This window comes from Tiliqua scincoides, chromosome 4 (assembly GCF_035046505.1).
Source record: "Tiliqua scincoides isolate rTilSci1 chromosome 4, rTilSci1.hap2, whole genome shotgun sequence".
Lineage (NCBI taxonomy): Eukaryota > Metazoa > Chordata > Lepidosauria > Squamata > Scincidae > Tiliqua > Tiliqua scincoides.
The window spans coordinates 200804335-200826154 of record NC_089824.1 but is presented as its reverse complement, the minus strand read 5'-3'; the positions used below and the strand labels follow the sequence as shown (position 1 = coordinate 200826154).

Here is a 21820-nt window from a genome sequence, read left to right as displayed (position 1 = left end):
AAAACCAAAAATAGATTCTGCCTATGAGAAAGATTAGCTTCTGTAAACAAATGCACTTCACATGCCTAAAATGTGTTTCTTTGGCTGATAGTGGGGCGTGTTAATTCTGGATAATCTGAAACTTGCTTTTCATAAGAACATAAGAACAGCCCCACTGGATCAGGCCATAGGCCCATCTAGTCCAGCTTCCTGTATCTCACAGCGGCCCACCAAATGCCCCAGGGAGCACACCAGATAACAAGAGACCTCATTCTGGTGCCCTCCCCTACATCTGGCATTCTGACTTAACCCATTCCTAAAATCAGGAGGTTGCGCATACACATCATGGCTTGTACCCCGTAATGGATTTTTCCTCCAGAAACTCGTCCAATCCCCTTTTAAAGGCGTCTAGGCTAGACGCCAGCACCACATCCTGTGGCAACGAGTTCCACAGACCGACCACGCGCTGAGTAAAGAAATATTTTCTTTTGTCTGTCCTAACTCTCCCAACACTCAATTTTAGTGGATGTCCCCTGGTTCTGGTATTATATGAGAGTGTAAAGAGCATCTCCCTATCCACTCTGTCCATCCCCTGCATAATTTTGTATGTCTCAATCATGTCCCCCCTCAAGCGTCTCTTTTCTAGGCTGAAGAGGCCCAAACGCCGTAGCCTTTCCTCATAAGGAAGGTGCCCCAGCCCCGTAATCATCTTAGTCGCTCTCTTTTGCACCTTTTCCATTTCCACTATGTCTTTTTTGAGATGTGGCGACCAGAACTGGACACAATACTCCAGGTGTGGCCTTACCATCGATTTGTACAACGGCATTATAATACTAGCCGTTTTGTTCTCAATACCCTTCCTAATGATCCCAAGCATAGAATTGGCCTTCTTCACTGCCGCCGCACATTGGGTCGACACTTTCATCGACCTGTCCACCACCACCCCAAGATCTCTCTCCTGATCTGTCACAGACAGCTTAGAACCCATTAGCCTATATCTAAAGTTTTGATTTTTTGCCCCAATGTGCATGACTTTACACTTACTGACATTGAAGCGCATCTGCCATTTTGCTGCCCATTCTGCCAGTCTGGAGAGATCCTTCTGGAGCTCCTCACAATCACTTCTGGTCTTTACCACTCGGAAAAGTTTGGTGTCGTCTGCAAACTTAGCCACTTCACTGCTCAACCCTGTCTCCAGGTCATTTATGAAGAGGTTGAAAAGCACCGGTCCCAGGACAGATCCTTGGGGCACACCGCTTTTCACCTCTCTCCATTGTGAAAATTGCCCATTGACACCCACTCTCTGCTTCCTGGCCTCCAACCAGTTCTCAATCCACGAGAGGACCTGTCCTCTAATTCCCTGACTGTGGAGTTTTTTCAGTAGCCTTTGGTGAGGCTTTTCCTCTTTCCTCTGCAAAAAGAAGTTGGTTCATCAAAGGGTTACCATCTGTTTATCATCTCTAAGGTCAGCATGGCAATGTTGATCTGTACCAAGTGACTAAGGAAAGTAAGAAATACACTGGAGGGCCAGTCCTATCCAACTTTCCAGCACTGATGCAGCTGCAATGAAGCCCCAAAGGAAAGGAACAAATATTCCCTTACCTTGAGAAGACCTCCATGACTGCCCCACAACCGCAGGATGCAGTGCATGCTCCATTGGCACAGCTGCATCAGTGCTGGAAAGTTGGATAGGACTGGGCCCTGGGTCCCCGAGTTACAAACGGCCATGGCAGTGCTTTAGCGCAGGTACAGTGCTTTTTGCACAGGTGCAATAGCACTGGTCCAGCATGAGCCAGCTGATTCAACTTCTGTGTGTTCCAACTTCCAGACAAAGCTCTGGAATGGAACAAGAACATAACTTAAGGACCTCTATGAAGACAGCTCATCCTTTGTTGTATGGTGGGCTAATTCATTATCTTTCAGTGAAAAAAACCAACGATCTTTAAATAACATTAAAGAATGCTAACCTGCTTCCTAGATTACCAATTCTAATGTTTCACTGCTAGTAGACAATATCTGGAGCCCACTGAGAGATGTAGGGAGATCAACATTCGGAGCTGGGAGTTGGGAAGCTCCCCATTCAACTGCAGACAAGCTAGTGCTGACACTGGGGAAATGTAGGTAGATGCTTCACATTCAACATCACCTGCCATATGAAGAAAAAGATACATTCTAGTCTACCTGCAGAGATGCAGGCATGTGGCTAAGGGGCAATTTGTCTCCAAGCCATCATGCTTCATTTACTTGTGGTTATAAAGAGTACAAGAGGGAAAAGAATAAATCTGCAATCTGTATTTACCAAAAAGATTGTCAATTTTCTTGTTTACCCACTATGTTGTGCACCTGCATCTTTGTTTTAATTGGAATTATAATTAACTCAAGGTGAACAAAGCCCACAAAATCTCAGAGGATGGGAAATTGATTTTCCTCTTTCATTTTGTCACAGAGGAAAAAAAATTCTTTGCAGAAAATATAAGTAGATTTGATAAATATTGTTGGAAGAAACCAGGAATCAGTGCTTTGAATATTTCTCATCAGGCCCCCAAGGGAATATGATTATTTTATTATTTAACCACAATTTTAAAAAAATCCTATGCATCATGAATGCCAAAGAAGCTATGGAAAAGAGAAGATTTATGCTCAATACTGAATTGAGACACAGAATTTTGGTTCCTCTTTCCCTCTGTCCTTGTCCCTGCAACTTGGGTTAACTCTTAGAAGTATTTGTTTGAAATAAATAGCATTGGGATGAAAACTAAGCTGCCACAAAAGACTTCTCAACCTTTGGAGAAGAAATTGGAAGTGAAAAAATGAAAATCGTCTTCAGCTGTTTTGAGGACCATCCAGTTTGTTATTTTGGAACTAAGAAATGGTAAGACATCTCAGAGTCTGAATATATAGGCGGGCCACCATATCCGTGGTTCTGGTATCCACAGTTACAGGGCCCAATCCTATCCAATTTTCCAGTGCCGGTGGAACCGTGCCAATGCGGTGTGCACTGCATCCTGTGGTGGGGAGGCAGTCACAGAGGCCTTCTCAAGGTATGGGAGCATTTGTTCCTTACCTTGGGGCTGCATTGCAACTGCATCAGTGCTGGACAGTTGGCTAGGATTGGGCCCTCAGTTATCTGCCAATCTGGGGGTCTTCCTGTACTCCCGTTAGCATTGTTTAAAAGCTTACCGGCAAGTGTTTCTTGCTTTAACAGGTCGCTATATGCATTATTGTGTGACATGAACAAACTGCTGGCAGCCTGAATAGATTAAATGTTAACAGGTAGCAGAAACTAACTTCTTCCTGTTAACTTTTGATCTATTCTCTTCAAGCATTCAGGCTGCTGGCAGCCTGCTCATGTTGTGCTATAAGTTTGAATTGTTGCATTGCATTTTAGGTCTGCATATAGATGATTTAGTCTTTTTCCCCCCTGCAGTATGATATGAAAAACCGTTGCAAATTCCTGAATCGTACCAAATACGAAGACCTGCACTTTAAAGATTTGTTTGTGGGCAACAAAATTACTGTCTTTTCACGCCATCTTAATTTGGTCGACTACGGGGATCAATACACTTCCCGCATGTTGGGCAGTCGCAAAGAAAGGTGAGATGATGCAATCTTTGAAATTCTGATAGGTTTTCAATTTCACAAATACACTGACAACTGTTTTCTATCAGAGGGATCTGAAATAATAGCTTAACTTCATTATAGAAGGCGATTGGAAATGTATTCGGTGTGTTTAAATGTGCTTGTGCATTTATATGCATAGATAGTTATGTGGCTGAAGAATGTTGGCTTGCATTGATCCGAGAAACTAAGGTATATAGAATCAGGAAAAGATAAGGTTAGCACTTGAATGCTGACCTAAAGGCAGTTCTTGTGATCATTTGGTAGTTTAGCTGCATTCCTACAGCCCTTCCCACTATGGTAATAGAGTGATTTTTTTTTTTTGTAACAAGGTAGAAGCTGCAACGTGAAAATTAGTTCCTAGTCATCTTACAGGCTCAATCATACCTGGAGCTGTTACAGTTTCTACTGTGTCATAGTGACTGGAAGCGCATGGCTTTCTCAGACACAAAACACCCCTGAAACTGACTGCAAAGTTTTGATCCAGATGCCTCCATTGCATGTGAGATCCTGGATCAAGGGTGTGAATGACGGTTGTAAAGATTTCTGTTACTATAGTCTGCATGCTTATAATTTTTTGCCCTGGTACTTGTGAGTGGAAGAGGTTTGCTTAAGGCTGTATTTCAATACCTTATGCCTTCCTTTCTTGCAATATGTTGGCTTTTTCCCACCCAGGACCTTGGCTCTGTTAAAACCTGATGCAGCACTCAAACTTGGGGAAGTCATTGATATGATTGTTAATGCCGGTTTTACAATAACTAAAGCCAAAATGACAACACTTTCCAGGTAAGGCTCTGATAATAAGAGTTTTTAAAAATGGCACCAAATGTCCAAAATTACTTGTCAATTTGTAAAGGGTTTTACATGATGATAATATTTGTATTAGTGTAGTATTTTTGGACTGTTCACAGTGCTTCATGTACATTATTTCAGTACAACAGCTCTTTAAGACAAAGTATTATTATTCCCATATTTCACATATGGGAATATGGAGGGGGCAGGGGGTGCTGTGGCTAAGAGAACAGAGTGTCAACCACCAAATAACCTTTTTTGTGGCAAGATTTGAATAGGTGACATTCTGGTTCTCACCTCGCTCTTTTACAGTGCAATCTACCCACCCTTTCCTGGGTGTGAGCATACTGGTCCCAACAGGACTTTCTTCTAAGTAAGCCCACCTAGGATTGCACCACATGTTCCATTCTATACTAATCAATGTTTATGTCCATCTGATTTTTGTTTACTTCTAAACTTTAAATAAGTTCTCTGGAATGGTTCCTTCATGTTTAGCATGCATTTCAGAGTGGGATGATGATGCACTTCTGAATTGATTCAGCCTCAAAATAGTCATTTTAATATTTGAATGCCTAGAATGTGAATGAGATATTTAAAATGTCTTGTTGTTTAATTAACTTCAGTTTGAAAGATAGCCCTAGAAATGACCTTGCAGATTTTTTTGCTTTAATTTTGAAAATAAATATTCATTATATAAAACAATTATTGTCCACAACAAGTGCAGATACCTTTGACGCATGCACCATTAAAACAAATTATCCTTATATAGCCACACAGTTGATGGGAAGTAAATGAAAAGATTCAGTCTTGATTTGTCAGCAGTAGAAAGGCAGGCCCTATCTAAATGGGCTTACAGTCTATTACAAACAACAAAACCAACATAATGTAAAAGCTCTAGGAAGAGAACTCTGAAATTTTAAAATATAGCATTGTAGTAATAGGGTAGCTCAGCGTTTCTCAAACTGTGAGTCAAACTTACTAGATGGGTCATGAGCCAATTTTAGCTGGGTCATGTGGCACCTAGTTTAGTTGCCATTGAGAATGCAGAGCTGAAAATACAGGTTGCAGAGCCACTGGGCAGGGTGGGCTCCAGTGGGAAAGAGGCATGATGCTTTGTCCTCAATAGATGGGAAGATGGGACGCTGGAAAGAAAGAGAGAGCTCTGTGGTTGGAGAATGATCCAAGTATGTGTTCTGCTTGGACTTCCAAGCAGGAATGTTTGAATTCTGAGCTATGCAAAATAACAGCACAAGCACACTGTGTAGTGGGACATTTACCTGATTGCAGCTTAGGTTTGAAGCCTAAGAGCCCAGTCCTATCCAGTTTTCCAGTGCTGGTGCAACTGTACCAATGGGGCATGCACTGCATCCTGTGGTGGGGGGACAGTCACATAGGCCTCCTCAAGGTACGGGAGCATTTGTTCCCTTGCCTCGGGGCTGCACCAGAGCTAGAAAGTTGGATAGGATTGGGCCCTAAGGGTGCAATCCTAACAAACTTTCTAGCACTGACCTAACCATAATGCAACCCCAAGGTAAGGTAACAAACATGCCCTTACCTTGAAGAGGCCTCCCCACTGCAGGATGCAGCGCATGCCACATTGGTACTGCTGTATCAGTGCTGGAAAGTTGGTTAGGATTGCACCCTAAGAGGATGATGTCACTTCCAGCCATGACATCACTTCCAAATTAATGATTTCACTTCTGGTGTGTCCTAACAGATTGTAATTTTGAAAAGTGGGTCCTAGTGCTAAAACGTTTGAGAAACACTGGGCTAGCTGAAACAGATGAGTATCAGCTTGCAGCTTATGGTGGAAATATGGAGCAATAAGATAAGAACCATGAAGATATGAAATGGAAGGAAACAAACTAGGTTTCATAAGCAACACAGAACTCATAGAAAGAAAGTACTGTGGGTCAAACTACATGTTTTATGTGCATAAAAACTTGCAGACTATGGGATTGGTGCATAACCAGCTGGTGATCTTGGTGTGTGCGTGTCTCCTTCTGCTCAGTATGTTTGGTTTACCTCCTTCCATGTTTGCCTTGCCATTTGATTGAGTAGTTGTGTGGGTATAGTTTTTGCCCCAGCAGGATAATTGAGACTGTAGTCCTGGGCTTCCTCTGGTTCCCTTGTACATTTCTCTTCAACAGCGTCCCCTTTCTGTTATTTGACAAATAAAACAAGCCTGCCCACCTTGCTGCCAAGAGAGAGGACAAGCAAGTGGACAGAGGTGGCAGGTTTCTGTCTCTTTCTTACGCCACCCAGAAATGGAGAAAGAGTGTGAGCCGCTGCTTCTGCCTACTTAATTGCCCTCACTCTCTGGGTGGGGATGCAGAGAGGATTGGACCAAAGCACACAGGAAGAACAGGTGGGCAGACTTGACTACTTATGCAAGGAGCCGCTGCCTTCTCTGACCCTAGACAGGTGCATGTAGGCAGCAGATCCTAGGGGAGTAAAGAGGCAGGATCCTGAGAGAGAAAGCAAACCTGAGTAGCACTGGGCAAGGATTGAATGAGCACAACAGATTGAATGAGCACAACTAAGCCATTGTCATTAGACTAATATATCTTTTTTCACAGAAACCTTAAAGAGGTTTTCTTTCTTTAACAGGAAAGAAGCAATGGATTTGCACGCAGAACACCAGGCTAAACCTTATTACAAGTAGGTACATGTTTCATTGTACAGCATGATTCTGTTGTATATACATGCCAGTATATAACATGATTTGAAGTTTTTTCTTCCCCCTCTCACAACACTAGAATCAGGGATCATCACTGGAAATTGTTAGGAGATTCAAGATTGAGAAATAGGACCTCGTAGCACATGAGAAAGTGGATTCTCGGATGCCTGTCTGGCAGCATATTATCTTCCAGTGCTGTTAGGCAAAGGTTGCAGCTGCCTGAGTAGGTGTACAAGCTCATTCTTCCCCACCACCCATAGGTTTAGCCACCCACCTGTGGCTTCGGATGCAGCAGTCCACCCAGTACTGATCTTTTCTTGCTGTGCGTGTACAGTCAATTCAATTCATGTGCATTTTGTTTTTTTCAGAAAGGGCTCCAACACAGCTAAAATGATGGCTCATATATGAGCAACAGTAGGTGGGGGTTTACAAATGTCCAAATAAACTCACGAGGCTGTATGTTGTCTATAGGTAGAGGTGGTTTGGGGGGGGGGTTAATGCAGAATATTACAATATTACCGCATTCCACAAAAGATAGCGATTTTTAGTTAAAAAACCAAATAACCATGATATTACCCAAATGTGCACCTCCTCCTTGACTTTCCTCCTCCATTTTAGCTCCAAGTGTGGTCCTTAGGATGTATGCGGTGTCCTATGATGTATAGGCTTCTTGGGGAGGGCTTCTGTTGTGGCTGCGACCTGGAAGTTCTAAAAATAGTCTTTGTCCAATTTGTGATGCCATGCTACAGCAACGTAGCTGGCTGATGTCTCCCTGGTTGGGACTCAGTTGGGGAGCAAGAGAATTCAAAAGGGCAAGAGACAGGCACAGCAAGGGGAGAGTTAAGGGGGGGAAGACAAAGCAGAGGGAGAGGTTGAAGAAAAGGTAAAGGAGGAGGTAGAAAGAGGAGTAGCTAGGAACCAGGATGGGAAGGGGTGAGATCAGTGAAGCTCTAGCTTGAGAAGCTGGCGCAGACTTGAGAAGCCCCATTGCAGGGCTTGGGGCTTCCCGGAAGAGACTTCTGGCTGCTTTCTAGCGCCCACTGGTACAGTGGTAGTCATTTTGGAACTGCTGCTCCATCAGGCTCTGGGAAGCTCAAGATTGGGCTGTTAGAAATGTTTTCAGATGTCATTGGTTTGGAATAGCAGAGTGAGGTCCTTAGATCTTTTGGAGGCACCAATGTCCCATATGGAACTATGGTTTTATGTGTGACTTCTCTTTACAAAATGTAATTACTTAAGTATATGACTTCTGCGACCATCTTAGATTGGGGTTGCTTATTTTTGTTTAAAGTGTTTGTAACCTGCCTTTCAGGTTCCCAGAGTAGCTTACATAAAATCAAACTATGGAAAATCATTACAACAGAAAATAGTTGTGGGTGGGGGAAGTATGTCTCTACTCCTCTTCACAGGACAGTTGGTGCTTCTGTGGATCCTGTGAAAGGGGAGAGACACGGTTCAAGCTTACCCATTTTTGCCTGGCCCACAGGTGTACACATTTAGTCCCTGTGGAATATATGCAACATTGGGCAGAAATGGCTTAAAGAGGCATCAGCAAGTAGAGGTGGTGATGATAGTTCTTTGCCTGTGGTTAGTTTTATTTTGAAGAGTTGAATCCAATCAAACGTTTTTGTTCCCTGTGAATTCTGACTGCTGGATTTTTTTGCTTGCAGTGAACTTCTTGAGTTTATTACAAGTGGTCCTGTTGTTGCCATGGAAATCTTGGGAGACGATGCCATATCTAAATGGAAAAATTTCCTAGGACCTGCAAACTCAGCTGTGGCCAGGACTGATGCTCCAGAAAGCGTTAGAGCGCATTTTGGATCTGATGGCATAAGAAATGTGGCTCATGGTCCTGATTCCTTTGCTTCTGCTGCTAGAGTAAGTTGTTGTTTTAAAATCAATATAATAGTTGATATTCTGAATCTTTCTGCGCTGGGTGACTCTGTTTTCGTCTGCATATATGTAGTAAAAATTGTGTCCTGAATTTGTGTAGTGGTTAGAATGTTGTACTTGGATCAGGAATACCTGGGTTCAAATCCTCATTTGTCCACGAAGCTTACTTGAGTGACCTTTGACTAATCACTATATCTCAGCCTAACCAACCTCAAAATGTGGCTCTGGAAGAAGGAAAAACTATCTACATTTGACTGAGCTCTTTGGAGGAAAGGTGGAATATAAAATTGATAAATAAATGCATTTTAAATGTTTCAATAACGTGTTTATGAACAGAATTGGCCACATTACTCTACGTATCACCATATTTCACTTTCAAATTGTGATTTTATAGAATGTTTGCATCTGATTTTTCAGAAAGACTGGATAAGATGAAGTTATTATTCAAATGGCCCAGCAGGTGACCCTTCTTGTTAGGATATTGATTTATAACATTCAAAAGGTGATTGATTGAACAAATTATGTAAAAATCCATTACTAAGTTCATCAATGCTGAGAAAGCTTATGATCAAGTTGAATGGTTCTTTATGTTTCAGGTGTAGTATTGGTGCAGTCTTCTCTCAGTAGAATAGTTTTTAATGCTTTGAACCCTGTATTAAGGTGATAGTTCATGGGCTACTTTCTTCATGTTTTAGTCTGGCAAGAGGAACCAGAAAGGGATCTCACCTTTCCCTCTTTTGGTCTCTGTTGTTAAAGACAATCCTAGAATTCAAGGTGTGAGCGTGGGATTATGAAATTAACAGCCCGGTTTTGGTCTTTTGTGGGGGGAGGAGACTTACCACAGTGAAATGGGCTTCCAGTGTCATAAAATGACTGCCAATTGAGCACCAGTGCTCCATCAGAGGCCATTTTGGGAGCGCTGCTGCAAGAGGCAGCAGCCCTCCGAATTAGTTGCCAGTTGTCACCATTCCTGCAGGACCAAGAAAGGCAGTGGGGGGGGTAGGCAGGGAGGGGAGAGGAATGGGGATCAAGGAGGCTATGGGGGTTGGATCTGGCAGCCATGGCATGCTCCATCCTATCCTCTGTTTTAGTAGCCTCTGCCTTTCTTTTCCTTGTACTTGGGTTAGCTGCAGAGCTGAGGCAAGTCCATGGAAATCCATTGTGGAGTGGGTGGCTTAGAGAGATTCCACTCTTCCCTCTGAAGCATCCTGATCTACTCCCCCATTGGATGCTCATTTTTAGCATCTGCATGGAGGGGGGAGGATAGGATTGGGCTTTAGGGCTGAAATCTGATACATACTTGCATGGAAGTAACATCGAGTACAATGGGACTTAATTCTCAGTAGAAATGCATAGGATTCTAATTAGCCATGTAGATGATGTGGCCTTGATTGTCTCTGAACCAAACAGAGGTTTATACATGAGTTATTATTAAGAATGCTTATTTTGTTTGCCTTTATTTGAATTTTACAAGCTACTGAATACAAAAGAAATATTATTAGAACTATTGTCCTCTGCGTTATCTAAAGAGGAAATTGCTAATTTAGAAACCTTATAAAAAAATTTCAATTAAGATTTAACTGTATTCTATTGGGTATTACTAGTCCCAGTAAGGATTTGAATACACTTAGCTTTGGAACAATGGAAGGGAAAATCCAGATAGAACTGATCACTCCCTAGCCTTTTGTTGTCTGGAAAAATTGCATTTGTAAAAATTACTCTTTCTAAAATTAACTTTCTGTTACGAAACATTCCTGTTGTTGCTTTAAGAAGAGATGAGAGAATGACAAGATATGGACACAAAATCCTTTTATTCTTATTGATTGCTTTATATGGTGGAGGTACGGACAGAGTTACTTTTCCACTACTGCAGCAGTTCCCAAAATCTGACTTGGACTTTAGAACTGTGGTAAATATGGGCGGAGGGGCGGGGGAGTTCCCGACATTTCTGGAATCAAGGGTTTTTTTTTTAACTTACCTGGGTGGTTGTGCTGGCCAATGGGAAGCTTGCAGCTCCCTCTTCAGGTCTCCCTGCTGCTGCAAGTAGTTCCAGTCGGTGATTGGAGCCCACTTCTGGTTTTCACACGAATAGTGGAAGTGGGCTCTGATTGCTAATCAGAGTTATTTGAAGTAGCAGGGAGGTCTTCAGAGGAGCTGTGAGCCTCCCAGAGGCTAGCATGACCCCTCAGGCAAGTTTAAAAAAGAACACCTTGCTCTTGGCAGCACTGAAATCTGTCAGGGAGCCCATTTTTAGGCCACTCACCATAAGGGGAATTGCCCTCTTCTGGTTCTCCTGGTGAGTCGTGACCCACCAGTCTGGGAACCACTGCAATATTGCATGGGGGCAAGAAGGAAGGACTTTTGATATGTCGTAATGTATTTTTAATCTATAGTTCCTAATTTTTATTGCATATGGAATGAATAAACCTTTATTAGTCATAGATAAAGAAACCATAAAAGCAAACATAATCCTAATCCCGTTGATCAAAAACGGAGTTAAGTTACTAAATTACTAATAATGCATTTATAATTCAACATAAAATATCAATTTTTTTGACAGATTACATTAAGAAGGCTTAGAAATTGCTAAAATATTGCATATTAAATCTCAAGGTGGGCAGCTTGTTGCTATAATGCAGGGGTGTCAAATATAAGGCCTGGGGGCCGGATGTGGCCCACGGAAGCTTTTTATATGGCCCTCGGGTTTTCAGCTGCTGAGTAGTGCTGAGGTGCTACTGCTGAAAGGGCAGCCCACATGAAAATTGGCCTCTCCCATAACTTGAAATATGATCAAGATTCATATATTTTCTCTTTTGTTATTTGCAGCTAATGAGTTCCTAAGTGAGAAAAAGTGTTTATTTTTGGTTATGACCTGTTTAATGACATCACTTCTTGCCTAATGACATCACTTCCGGCCCTCAGTAGGTATCATGAATGCTATGTGGCCCTCTGTATGAAATGAGTTTGACACCCCTGCTATAATGCTTCTTATTAAGTAGTTGAGTAAAGCAATAGTGCTATAGTACTTGCCAAATTCAAGAATAAGATATAGTTCATAAATTCAGCTTCTTTCCTTCAGTTCTTTTTCACATTCTTCTCTTGTTGTTGTTCTCTAAGAGAGCAAGAATTTTCTTATCTTACAGATGGGTCAGTAGAGGTGGCTAATGGAGTACTACCAAGGTGTCTCTTTCCCCTTTACAAAAACTTCCCACCTCTTACACCAGAAGAACTCGGGAGTCTTCCCCCCAGCCTCAGTGTGTTGGTCAATCCAGTTCCAGTCTTGCAGTTTGATAGTGGCGGGTGGTTGATGGAGTGCCTCCATCCCACCAAATTGTCTTTCCCCCCTTCACTATATGGAACTTTCTAATGGCTTGCAGGGTATTGTCAAGTTGTAAATGGTGATTACAAATTATATCCTATCTGTATCATCATAATGAACTTGGGTGCCTGAAGGTCTGTCTGGTTTGCAAGCAAAATTGACCACTCCCAAGCATGGTAGTGCTTTCTACATGTGATGTGATCCTGGATGAGAAAGTCGACCGCGTATGCATTACGGAGACCTGGTTGGACGGGGAGGGAGGCGTTAGTCTCTCTGAACTGTGTCCGCCAGGTTTCCAGGTGTTGCAGCAGCCAAGATTGCAGGGATGGGGAGGGGGAGTTGCAATGGTCTATTGTGAGTCCATCTCCCTTACCAGATGCCTTGTCCAGCAGTCTCCTGGGTTCGAGTGCTTGCATGTGGTGTTGAGAGGGCCAGACAGGATTGGGATTCTGTTGGTGTACCGCCCGCCCTGCTGCCCAACAGTCTCCCTGCCTGAGCTGACTGGGGTGATCTCGGGGGTGGCATTGAAGAGGTTAGTTAGTGCTGTTAATGCTGGGGGACTTCAGTGTTCATGCCGAGGCCCCTGTGGCAGGTGCAGCTCAGGATTTCATGGCTGCCATGACAACCATGGGCCTGTCCCAGAAGATCTGGGCCCCGACACATACAGCAGGACACGTGTTGGATCTGGTGTTTACAGCTGGGCATGGGGGCAATGATCTGGAGGTAGAGGAGATCAACATCACTCCGTTGTCATGGACAGATCACTTTCTGGTAGGGTTTAGGCTTGTTGCGACTTCCTACCTCCACAGAGGCGGGGGACCGTTTTCTATGGTCCGCCCCCGGAGGCTAATGGATCCTGAAGGCTTCCTGAGGGCCCTGGGGGACTTTCCCACTGCCAAGACTGGCGCCTCATCTGTGACCCTGGTCGACCTCTGGAATGGGGAAATGTCCAGGGCTGTGGATGAGATTGCTCCGGAGCGACCTCTGCCACGCCGCAGACTCGGAGCGGCTCCTTGGTTTACTGAGGAGCTGCGAATGATGAAGCGGCAGGGCAGGCGTCTAGAGCGACGGTGGCAGAAAACTCGTGATGAATCCGATCGGACACGGAGTAGAGCTCATTATAGAGCCTACTCTGTGGTGGTGGTAGCAGCGAAGAGATCATTCTTCTCTGCTACCATTGCGTCTGCTGATAGCCGTCCGGCAGAGCTGTTCCATGTGGTGCGGGGCCTCCTTCATCAGGCCCCTTCGGTAGTCCAGGAGGAATACACGGTCAGCCGCTGTGACGTGTTTGCCCAACACTTTGCAGATAAAATCGATCGTATTCGTTGCGACTTGGATGCCACATTGACAATGTCTGATGATGTCCCCTTGGCAACTGCTTGTCCAGTATTGTGGGATTCTTTTCAGCTTGTGCAGCCTGAGGATGTGGACAGACTCCTTTGGAGTGTGAGGCCGTCTGCCTGCCTGTTTGACCCTTGCCCAGCTTGGCTGATTAGAGCGGCCCGGGGGGGACTGGCTGAGTGGACGGGGAGGGTGGTCAACTCTTCTTTGATGGAGGGGACGTTGCCGCTCGCCTTGAAGCGGGCGGTGGTTCGCCCCCTCCTGAAGAAGCCCTCCCTGGATTCCACTGTGTTGAATAATTATCGGCCAGTCTCCAACATCCCGTTTCTGGGCAAGGTAATTGAGCGGGTGGTGGCGGCCCAACTCCAGAGGGTCTTGGATGAAGTGGATTATCTGGATCCTTTTCAATCTGATTTCAGACCGGGCTTTGGGACGGAAACTGCCTTGGTCGCCTTGGTGGATGACCTATGCCGGGGACTGGACAGGAGGAGTGCATCCCTGTTGGTCCTGCTGGACCTCTCGGCGGCTTTCGATACCATCGACCATGGTATCCTTCTGGGCCAATTGGCCGAGTTGGGAGTTGGAGGCACTGTTTTGCAGTGGTTCCGCTCCTACTTGGAGGGTCGGTCCCAGATAGTGGTGCTGGGGGATGCCTGTTCGACACCCTGGCCCTTGAGGTGCGGGGTGCCGCAGGGTTCAATTCTGTCCCCCATGCTATTTAATATCTACATGAAACCGCTGGGAGAGGTCATCCGGGGGTTTGGAGTGAGGTGCCATCAATATGCTGATGACACCCAGCTCTATCTCTCCTTTCCTCCAGACTCCAGGATGGCAGTTGAGGGCCTGGAGCGCTGCCTGGAAGCAGTGAGGATCTGGATGGGGGCTAACAGGCTGAAATTAAATCTGGATAAGACAGAGGCTCTCCTGGTTCGGAAATCCTTGATGCAGGTGCTGGATTATCGGCTTGCTCTGAATGGGGTTGCACTCCCTCTGAAGGAGCAGGTTCACAGCTTGGGGGTCCTCCTGGACTCGCAGCTGCTCCTGGATTCCCAGGTGGCGGCTGTGGCTAGGGGGGCCTTTGCTCAGCTTTGGCTGGTGCGCCAGCTGCGACCGTACTTGGATCGTGCAGACCTGGCCACGGTGATCCATGCCACGGTGACATCAAGGTTAGATTACTGTAACGCACTCTATGTGGGGCTGCCCCTGAAGACGGTTCAGAAACTACAATTAGTACAGAATGCGGCGGCCCGTGTGGTCACCGGAGCCAGGCGGTTTGACTCTGTCAGTCCGCTTCTCTGGGGGCTACATTGGCTGCCCATTCGTTTCCGGGCCCAATTCAAGGTGCTGGTTTTGACCTTTAAAGCCCTATACTGCTCTGGGCCAGGATATCTTAGAGACCGCCTACTCCTGTACAATCCGGCTCGCCATCTCAGGTCATCAGAGAAGGCCTTTTTGCAAGTGCCGCCACCCAAGGAGGTCCGGGGGGCGGCTGCAAGAAATAGGGCCTTCTCGGTAGTGGCACCAACATTATGGAACTCCCTTCCCCTTGATTTGAGAATGGCTCCCTCTCTTGAGAGTTTTCGGCGAGGCCTGAAAACACTGTTGTTTAAACAAGCCTTCTGATTTCTGGCCTTCTTAACATTTTTATACATCTTTTAGTTTTTTACAGGCTTGATTCCTCGGTGACTTGCTCTTTTATTCTGTCTTTTAATCTGACTACTGTTTTTATGGCCTCTGTAATGTGTTTTTAAATGTTTTTATCTGCTATGTATTAATGTTTTTAAAATCTGTTTTTTTTAATATGTTGTTAGCCGCCCTGGGTCCCGTTAGGGAGAAGGGCGGGATAAAAATAAAGTTTTATTATTATTATTTATTATTATTCTACATACTCTGGGAACTCACTGGGGGTGCCGAAGATATAAAATTAAAAGAAGATATAAAAGGAAAAAGATGGCAAAACTATAACAGCCTGTTACAGGCTGAGCATGTTCAGTGGCTCCCATGAACCACAGAATGTTGAAGTGGTAACTGGGGAGGGGGGGCGAGGGGAACCCAGCAGCTGAACTGGGAAATGGGAATTGGCCTGCTTGACTCTTTTACAGTTGTACATGGACATTTAACAGCTGTAGGTGGAAGAAATGCATCATTTTGTTTCAGGCCGCTCTTGTTTGTTCTTAAATTTTCCAGAAAAGCAATGTGAACGGTAATATGAGGGTTCCACTTCCACATATAATCATTATTATTGAATGTTTATATACTGCTTTTCAACAAAAAGTAGTTTGCAAAGCGGTGTATATCACTGAACAAATAAGGGTACAATCCAAACTGTGCCCGATGCTGGCCCAAGCCCCTTGGGCCTGCCTGGGATGGTCGCAAACATGCCCTAAAGCATGTTTGCACCTCTCGGGAGAAAGCCAGGCCAGTGCTCTAAGAAGTGCTGGCCTGCGGAGGCTGACGGAAGCCTCTGCACCAGCTTCCCCCCAGCTCCTTGTATCGGCTTGGATGAGCCAACGCAAGGACGAAAGATAGGCGTGGGGGGGAGGGGATGAGGAGGGAGGGAGCCATTCCCGGGTGGGGGGAGAGAGGGCGATGGGCGGCCCTGGGGGTGGGCAGGCAGGGACCAGGAGGCGGGGCTAGGATCCAACAGTTATGCCGGATTCCAACCCCCTTTTCTGGGGAGTTTGGAGCAGCTTCAAGTCGCTCCGCTGTCTTTGGACTTGTGCCACCTCAGGAGGTGGTGCAAGTCCGAGGAGACCCATAGGCACCAGCAGCCCTTACCCAGGGGTAAGGGGAAAAGTTTCCCCTTGTCTCTGACTAAGCCGCTTCTTAGCTGCTTAAATATAAGGAAGGCCCATAGCCAGGGAGACACATCAGAGACAGACTGCACTTGCTCCCAGTTTGGAAGGGATTGTTACTCCCGAATCGGCCTTTTCAGCCACACTAGACGCTGTTCCAGAACCACCATTCAGAGCGCGATACCATAGTCTTTCAAGACTGAAGGTTGCCAACTGTAAATATAAAAGGATACCACTTTACAAGGTGCCTCTTTTATACGAGGCAAGTAGTAAAGTACGATGCACATTGTAAAGTTGTGCTAAAAATAGTTGTGTTTTCCAATAAAATCAATAAAATCAAACTTTTGTATCCCGGTTGTTGTGATAGATTAGGAAGCCCCTCTGTAACCATTGACTGTTGGAACTGAGACTTGCTTGCTTCTAATATACTGTATATCTTTCCAAGCCATAAGAAAATAGGCTGAACAAAAAAGTGCTGGTGCATTTTACCTTTTTGATACCTGTGCTTTGTTTTGCTTTCCATGGAAACATGTTTCCTGTGGCTGACACAAAGAGCTAAGAATAGTGCTCCTGGCACCTTCATTACTAGCTCTTTGTTTCCTGTGAAATAGCAACATTTTAGAAGCACTGATATTTTTGAGGCCTTTCTTATTTTTGCTTCCACCAGTGTACACCCTCCTCCAGTATATGGTATGAACAAGTATTAACATATAGAAATCAACACAGAAGAATTAACATTTTATATTTCTTTTTGTTGTGTTACATACATGTCTTTACAATTGTTAATAAGCTGCATTTACTAAGAGATGCAAAGTATGGTGGCAGAAGAAAGCTGGGCCAGCCCCAGGTGTTTTGATACATTTTCCTTGTTTGCATTTGTTCTAGAGAAGACTTTTCCCCTTTTTTTTCTCATCTATACTTCCCATCCTTTCTTCCTTCTTATTTTCTTAGGCTGCACTGAAGAAGGAAAGTAGACTGAACAACCCAGGTCATGTACACAGCCCTTTTCAAGGGTGAGGTCATTGTATTGCTAGGCAGCAGCAATGTTCTTCTTCTTGCTGATGGGGTTAAAAAATTGCTGCCAGGTCTGAATCCAGGCAGTAGTACAATTGGGGAAACAGCTCAGGAAGTAGAGGATAATCGGTGTCCTTGCAGGCCTGATGTTATGTGCCAGTGTCCTCTGTCCAGTGGGCAGGCCAGCCATGGGAGAAAGTGAGGTCTCTGAAATAAAAATGATACGTATGGGCAAGGGGACTGCATATGAAAGATACTTGAGCATAAAGCAACAAGGAAAATACTTGGTTCTGGAAGAGAAAGAAGATTTTGGAGGAAGTAGTTGAGTTTTAACATCTATGGCTATAGACTGTATTTAAAATCACAACTCCAGCAGCCCAATCTTAACCAAAGTCCTGCACTGTGTTATAGTGCTGCTGGTGCAGCCTCTGCTGCATCCAGGATGGGAACAGAGGCTGCTGGAGGTCTACCTGAGGAAGGGGACTTTGGTCTCCTTCTCCTGGAGTATGCTCCAGCAGCCACCTACAGGGCTACCCAGGCTCACACCAGTAAAATCACTGCCTCAAGTCCAAGCAGCTTCATGTCGGGAAATCAAGCCATGGAAGAGGGATGGGATATGGCGGTAGTGCCTGCTGCCATTTCCACTTCCTCCCAGGCCTGGTTCACCCTTCCCCAACCCTCGCCTGCTCCATTACACCTCCTCCCCACCTCTGTTCCGCCCTTCCCCTGCCCCTTCACTGGCCCATGGAGCGCCTACCTGCTCTGGCAGGTGCTTGCCTCCAGCTGGCACCGGTAGGTGGGTGCAGACTTGTTCACCAGCGCCGGGATCCTCTGCACTGCTGCAACATGCCTTACGGCACATTTGAAATGGTACACACACCTGTTCTGATGGTGGTAGCCAGTTTAGGATTGGGCTGTGAGAGATGTGACTGTAAACTTAAGAGTCAAGAGAGTTTCTTTGCACTGATGTACAACAGGATCAGTTGCGTTGTAAGGTGTGAATGAATGAAAAGTTGTTTAGGGGTCTTGAACCCCACTTGGCAGATGAAAGATGTGTCTTCTGTTCACTATTTTTAGGGAAGAATAATCTTGAAAAGACTTCATTTAGGAAGATTGCAGCAATTTCTTTTTAAAATATAGTTCATCTTTACTCCTATGACAAATATTTAGCTGTACAGTTGCAAAGACTTGCAAACAACTTTCATGATGCTACTGTTCTTATTTTAATTTGTAATTGCTAGAATTTGACAGAGTAGTTGCAATACCGTGTTGAATAAGCAGGTAGCACAAAGTGTTATGTAGCCTCATATCAGTTGCCAAGGAAACTTGTAGGGTGCAGCATCTACAGCTTCTCATGGGAAGAAAGAAATGGCTATTAAAGTAGATTTGGAATAATTTCCTTTGTAATTTATACAGATGCTGGTATTATCTGATAGCTGTTCAGTTTTGTATAACTAAAGGCTGATTTGTCTCTTGATGAGTCACCTCCCATTTTATGCAAGGGTTATGTTTTTTTGAAAAGCAGCACATATCTCAGAAATGTGTAAATTAAGAGTGCTTTTACTATAGAAATGTATGTATATAGTACAGGGTAGGGAAACATCAATACTATTCTTGCATTGAATCAGTGGAGGGGAAGGGGGCATCTCAGAGTTCAACCGAGGGAAGTGAGTCAGGCTTGCTGAGTATCTAGAAGCAGCCTCTTCCCAAGCCCTCCCTGGTCTAAATCAACTGGAAAGGTGAAGAAGCCTCCCCTTCCCTGGTTGCTATGACTTACTTCTGAGTAGACATGCATAGGATTGTGCTGTAAGTTCCATTAGTGTCAATGGGGCTTACTCCCAGGAAACTGTGGATGGGATTAGGCTGTACATCTAATTTCGGGAAACTTGGACGTCAGTATGTCTTACAACAAGTGTTCTAAGTGTTCTTGATGGTTTTCTTTGAGTTTCATGATGCACTTGATGGGAATCCTGTAAAAAAGAAATATAATTTTTCCACTTCATTTGTAAATTTTAACTTTTCTTCCCAAGCCAGGATGTTAAAGGCATCCTATATAACAGGGGTATCCAAACATTTTGACAGGAGGGTCACATCATTTCTCTGACACTGTGTCAGGGGCCGGGGAAAAAAAGAATTAATTTACATTTTAAATTTAAATAAATTTACATAAATGAATATATTAGAGATGAAACTTATATGAATGAATGAAGGTCTTGCAGTAGCTCAAGGCCTATAAAAGGCCTTGCACAAAGCAAGGTCTGCCTTTCCTTCACTGCCACTGTTTCATCACAGACGTGAAACAGCAAGTAGTGGAGGGAGCCCTCGTCCCACAGCTCAGGTGAGAGGTGCAACAGTTGTCCTCACACTGAAAGTAGTTGCGTTGGGCCAGCACGGGCTCCAACAAGTCTCCGGAGGGCCAGAGGCTCACTGGAGACTGGGGGCTTCCTGCGGGCTAGATTGGGAGCCCCCCGAGGGCCACAAGTGGCCCCCGGGCTGGGGTTTGGGCACCCCTGCTATATAACAACATGTCAGTATGGCAGTCATAACATAAAAGCACCAGATAGCAAAGAAACTTAATGTGCTGTTCTGATATCTAAGACTTCATAAGGCAAATATGGCTGTTTTAATTCCCCTTTGTGCTGGCAGAAGTGATAGGTTTTATTGGCTTCAGTATTAATGGGCGAATAAAAGATGGATGTGACAAAGACAAGAGATTATCTTAAAAAAAGCAACCCTGGAAATTCAGTCTGTGACAGCCTTATGATGTTTGATTGCTGGGTAAAATATTCTGTCTACGACGTGGGTTGTATCCTGATCAAATTTGAATGTTCCACTCTCCTTCTGTTTATGAGATTTAAAAGAGTGTAAGCATAACTGGGAACAAAAGCATGCTTTGGGATAAAAGACACAGAGCACTTGAAGGAAATCTTTAACTAGAAATAAAGGAAACCAATGCAGGGGGAAAAAATTAAATTTCAGTGTATCTTTGGGGGGAAAACCAAGTGTATCATCCCAAAGGATCTCCTCTATGGAGAACTCGTGCAAGGAAAGTGTCCTACAGGTAGACCACAGCTGCGATACAAGGGCATCTGCAAGAGGGATCTGAAGGCCTTAGGAGTGGACCTCAACAGGTGGGAAACCCTGGCCTCTGAGCGGCCCGCTTGGAGGCAGGCTGTGCAGCATGGCCTCTTCCAGTTTGAAGAGACACTTGGCCAACAGTCTGAGGCAAAGAGGCAAAGAAGGAAGGCCCATAGCCAGGGAGACAGACCAGGGACAGACTGCACTTGCTCCCAGTGTGGAAGGGATTGTCACTCCCAAATCGGCCTTTTCAGCCACACTAGATGCTGTTCCAGAACCACCATTCAGAGCGCGATACTATAGTCTTTCAAGACTGAAGGTTGCCAACAACTAACAGATTCTTATGGCTGTGACCATCACAGATATAATGGCCTGGTTCAGATGCAACAGGAAATTGTTTTCCCACTATAAAGGTTAGGAGGTGTGAGCCTTGGGCTTACGTATGCCCCTTCCCATGTGAGAGCTTCCACTTTGGTTTGTAATAAACACCGTTCTATATTACATACTTTGAACTGTGGTAAAGCAAACCTGGTAAAACAAACCTGGACCAAATGATAGTGTGAGAACCTGGTTTCCCAGAGATGGTTTGAAGAAACCACAGCTCCCTGGATTAAAGGAAACTGTGGTTTACTGCAAACTGAACGAGGAAGCTTTAATCATGCAGAAAAGACCAAAGCGGAGCATGAACACCCAAGGCTTGTTTGCACCTTCTGCTTCTCATAGTAGAAAATCATGAGTTCCTGTTCCATTTGAACCAGACCAATGAGTGTATTATAGCTCTGAGGCATGCAGTGATAATATATTAAATATCTATAATTTCAATTTTTTCAGGAACTGGAGTTGTTCTTTCCCTCCAGTGGAGGCCGTGGACCTGCAAACACTGCAAAATATACACACTGTACCTGTTGTGTTATTAAACCTCATGCAATTAAAGAAGGTGAGTGGCTCAATCTCTGCAGAAAGTGCATTCTGGCATCTCTTGTCAGCTGGACAATTTGTGCTGATATAGTTTATTTTGTGGAGTTTAGGCATCAAGAAATGTGTATCACTTTTCATTTTGAATTTTACAGCTTACACATTTCTTTAAATGCTATGGTGGAAAAAGCTAACAGTAGAAAATTTCAAACGACCATGTAAATGCAATAATTGCAGCTGCCCTGTACAAGCACACTTAACAGCAATTTCAGCACATCAATTTCCACCTCAACTTAGCTTTTTATTTGAGGTTGACTGTAAATAAAAGTTAAAGCAAACAGAAATGACACCTAGCAATGGTTCACTTTTTGTATATGAGATACTGTGGTATAAATA

The 21820-nt window shown here is 44.5% G+C and overlaps 1 protein-coding gene across 1 annotated transcript in view; it reads left to right on the top strand.

The window, feature by feature from the left end:
• The window catches only part of LOC136647778 (nucleoside diphosphate kinase homolog 7-like), a 105346-nt gene that overhangs the window by 29790 nt on the left and 53736 nt on the right, over window positions 1-21820 (top strand). The window contains exons 3-7 of the mRNA XM_066623543.1: window positions 3407-3573; window positions 4273-4383; window positions 7000-7050; window positions 8740-8947; window positions 21341-21446. Coding sequence (XP_066479640.1) covers window positions 3407-3573; window positions 4273-4383; window positions 7000-7050; window positions 8740-8947; window positions 21341-21446 — 643 coding nt within the window. The remainder of the gene's footprint in view (window positions 1-3406; window positions 3574-4272; window positions 4384-6999; window positions 7051-8739; window positions 8948-21340; window positions 21447-21820) is intronic.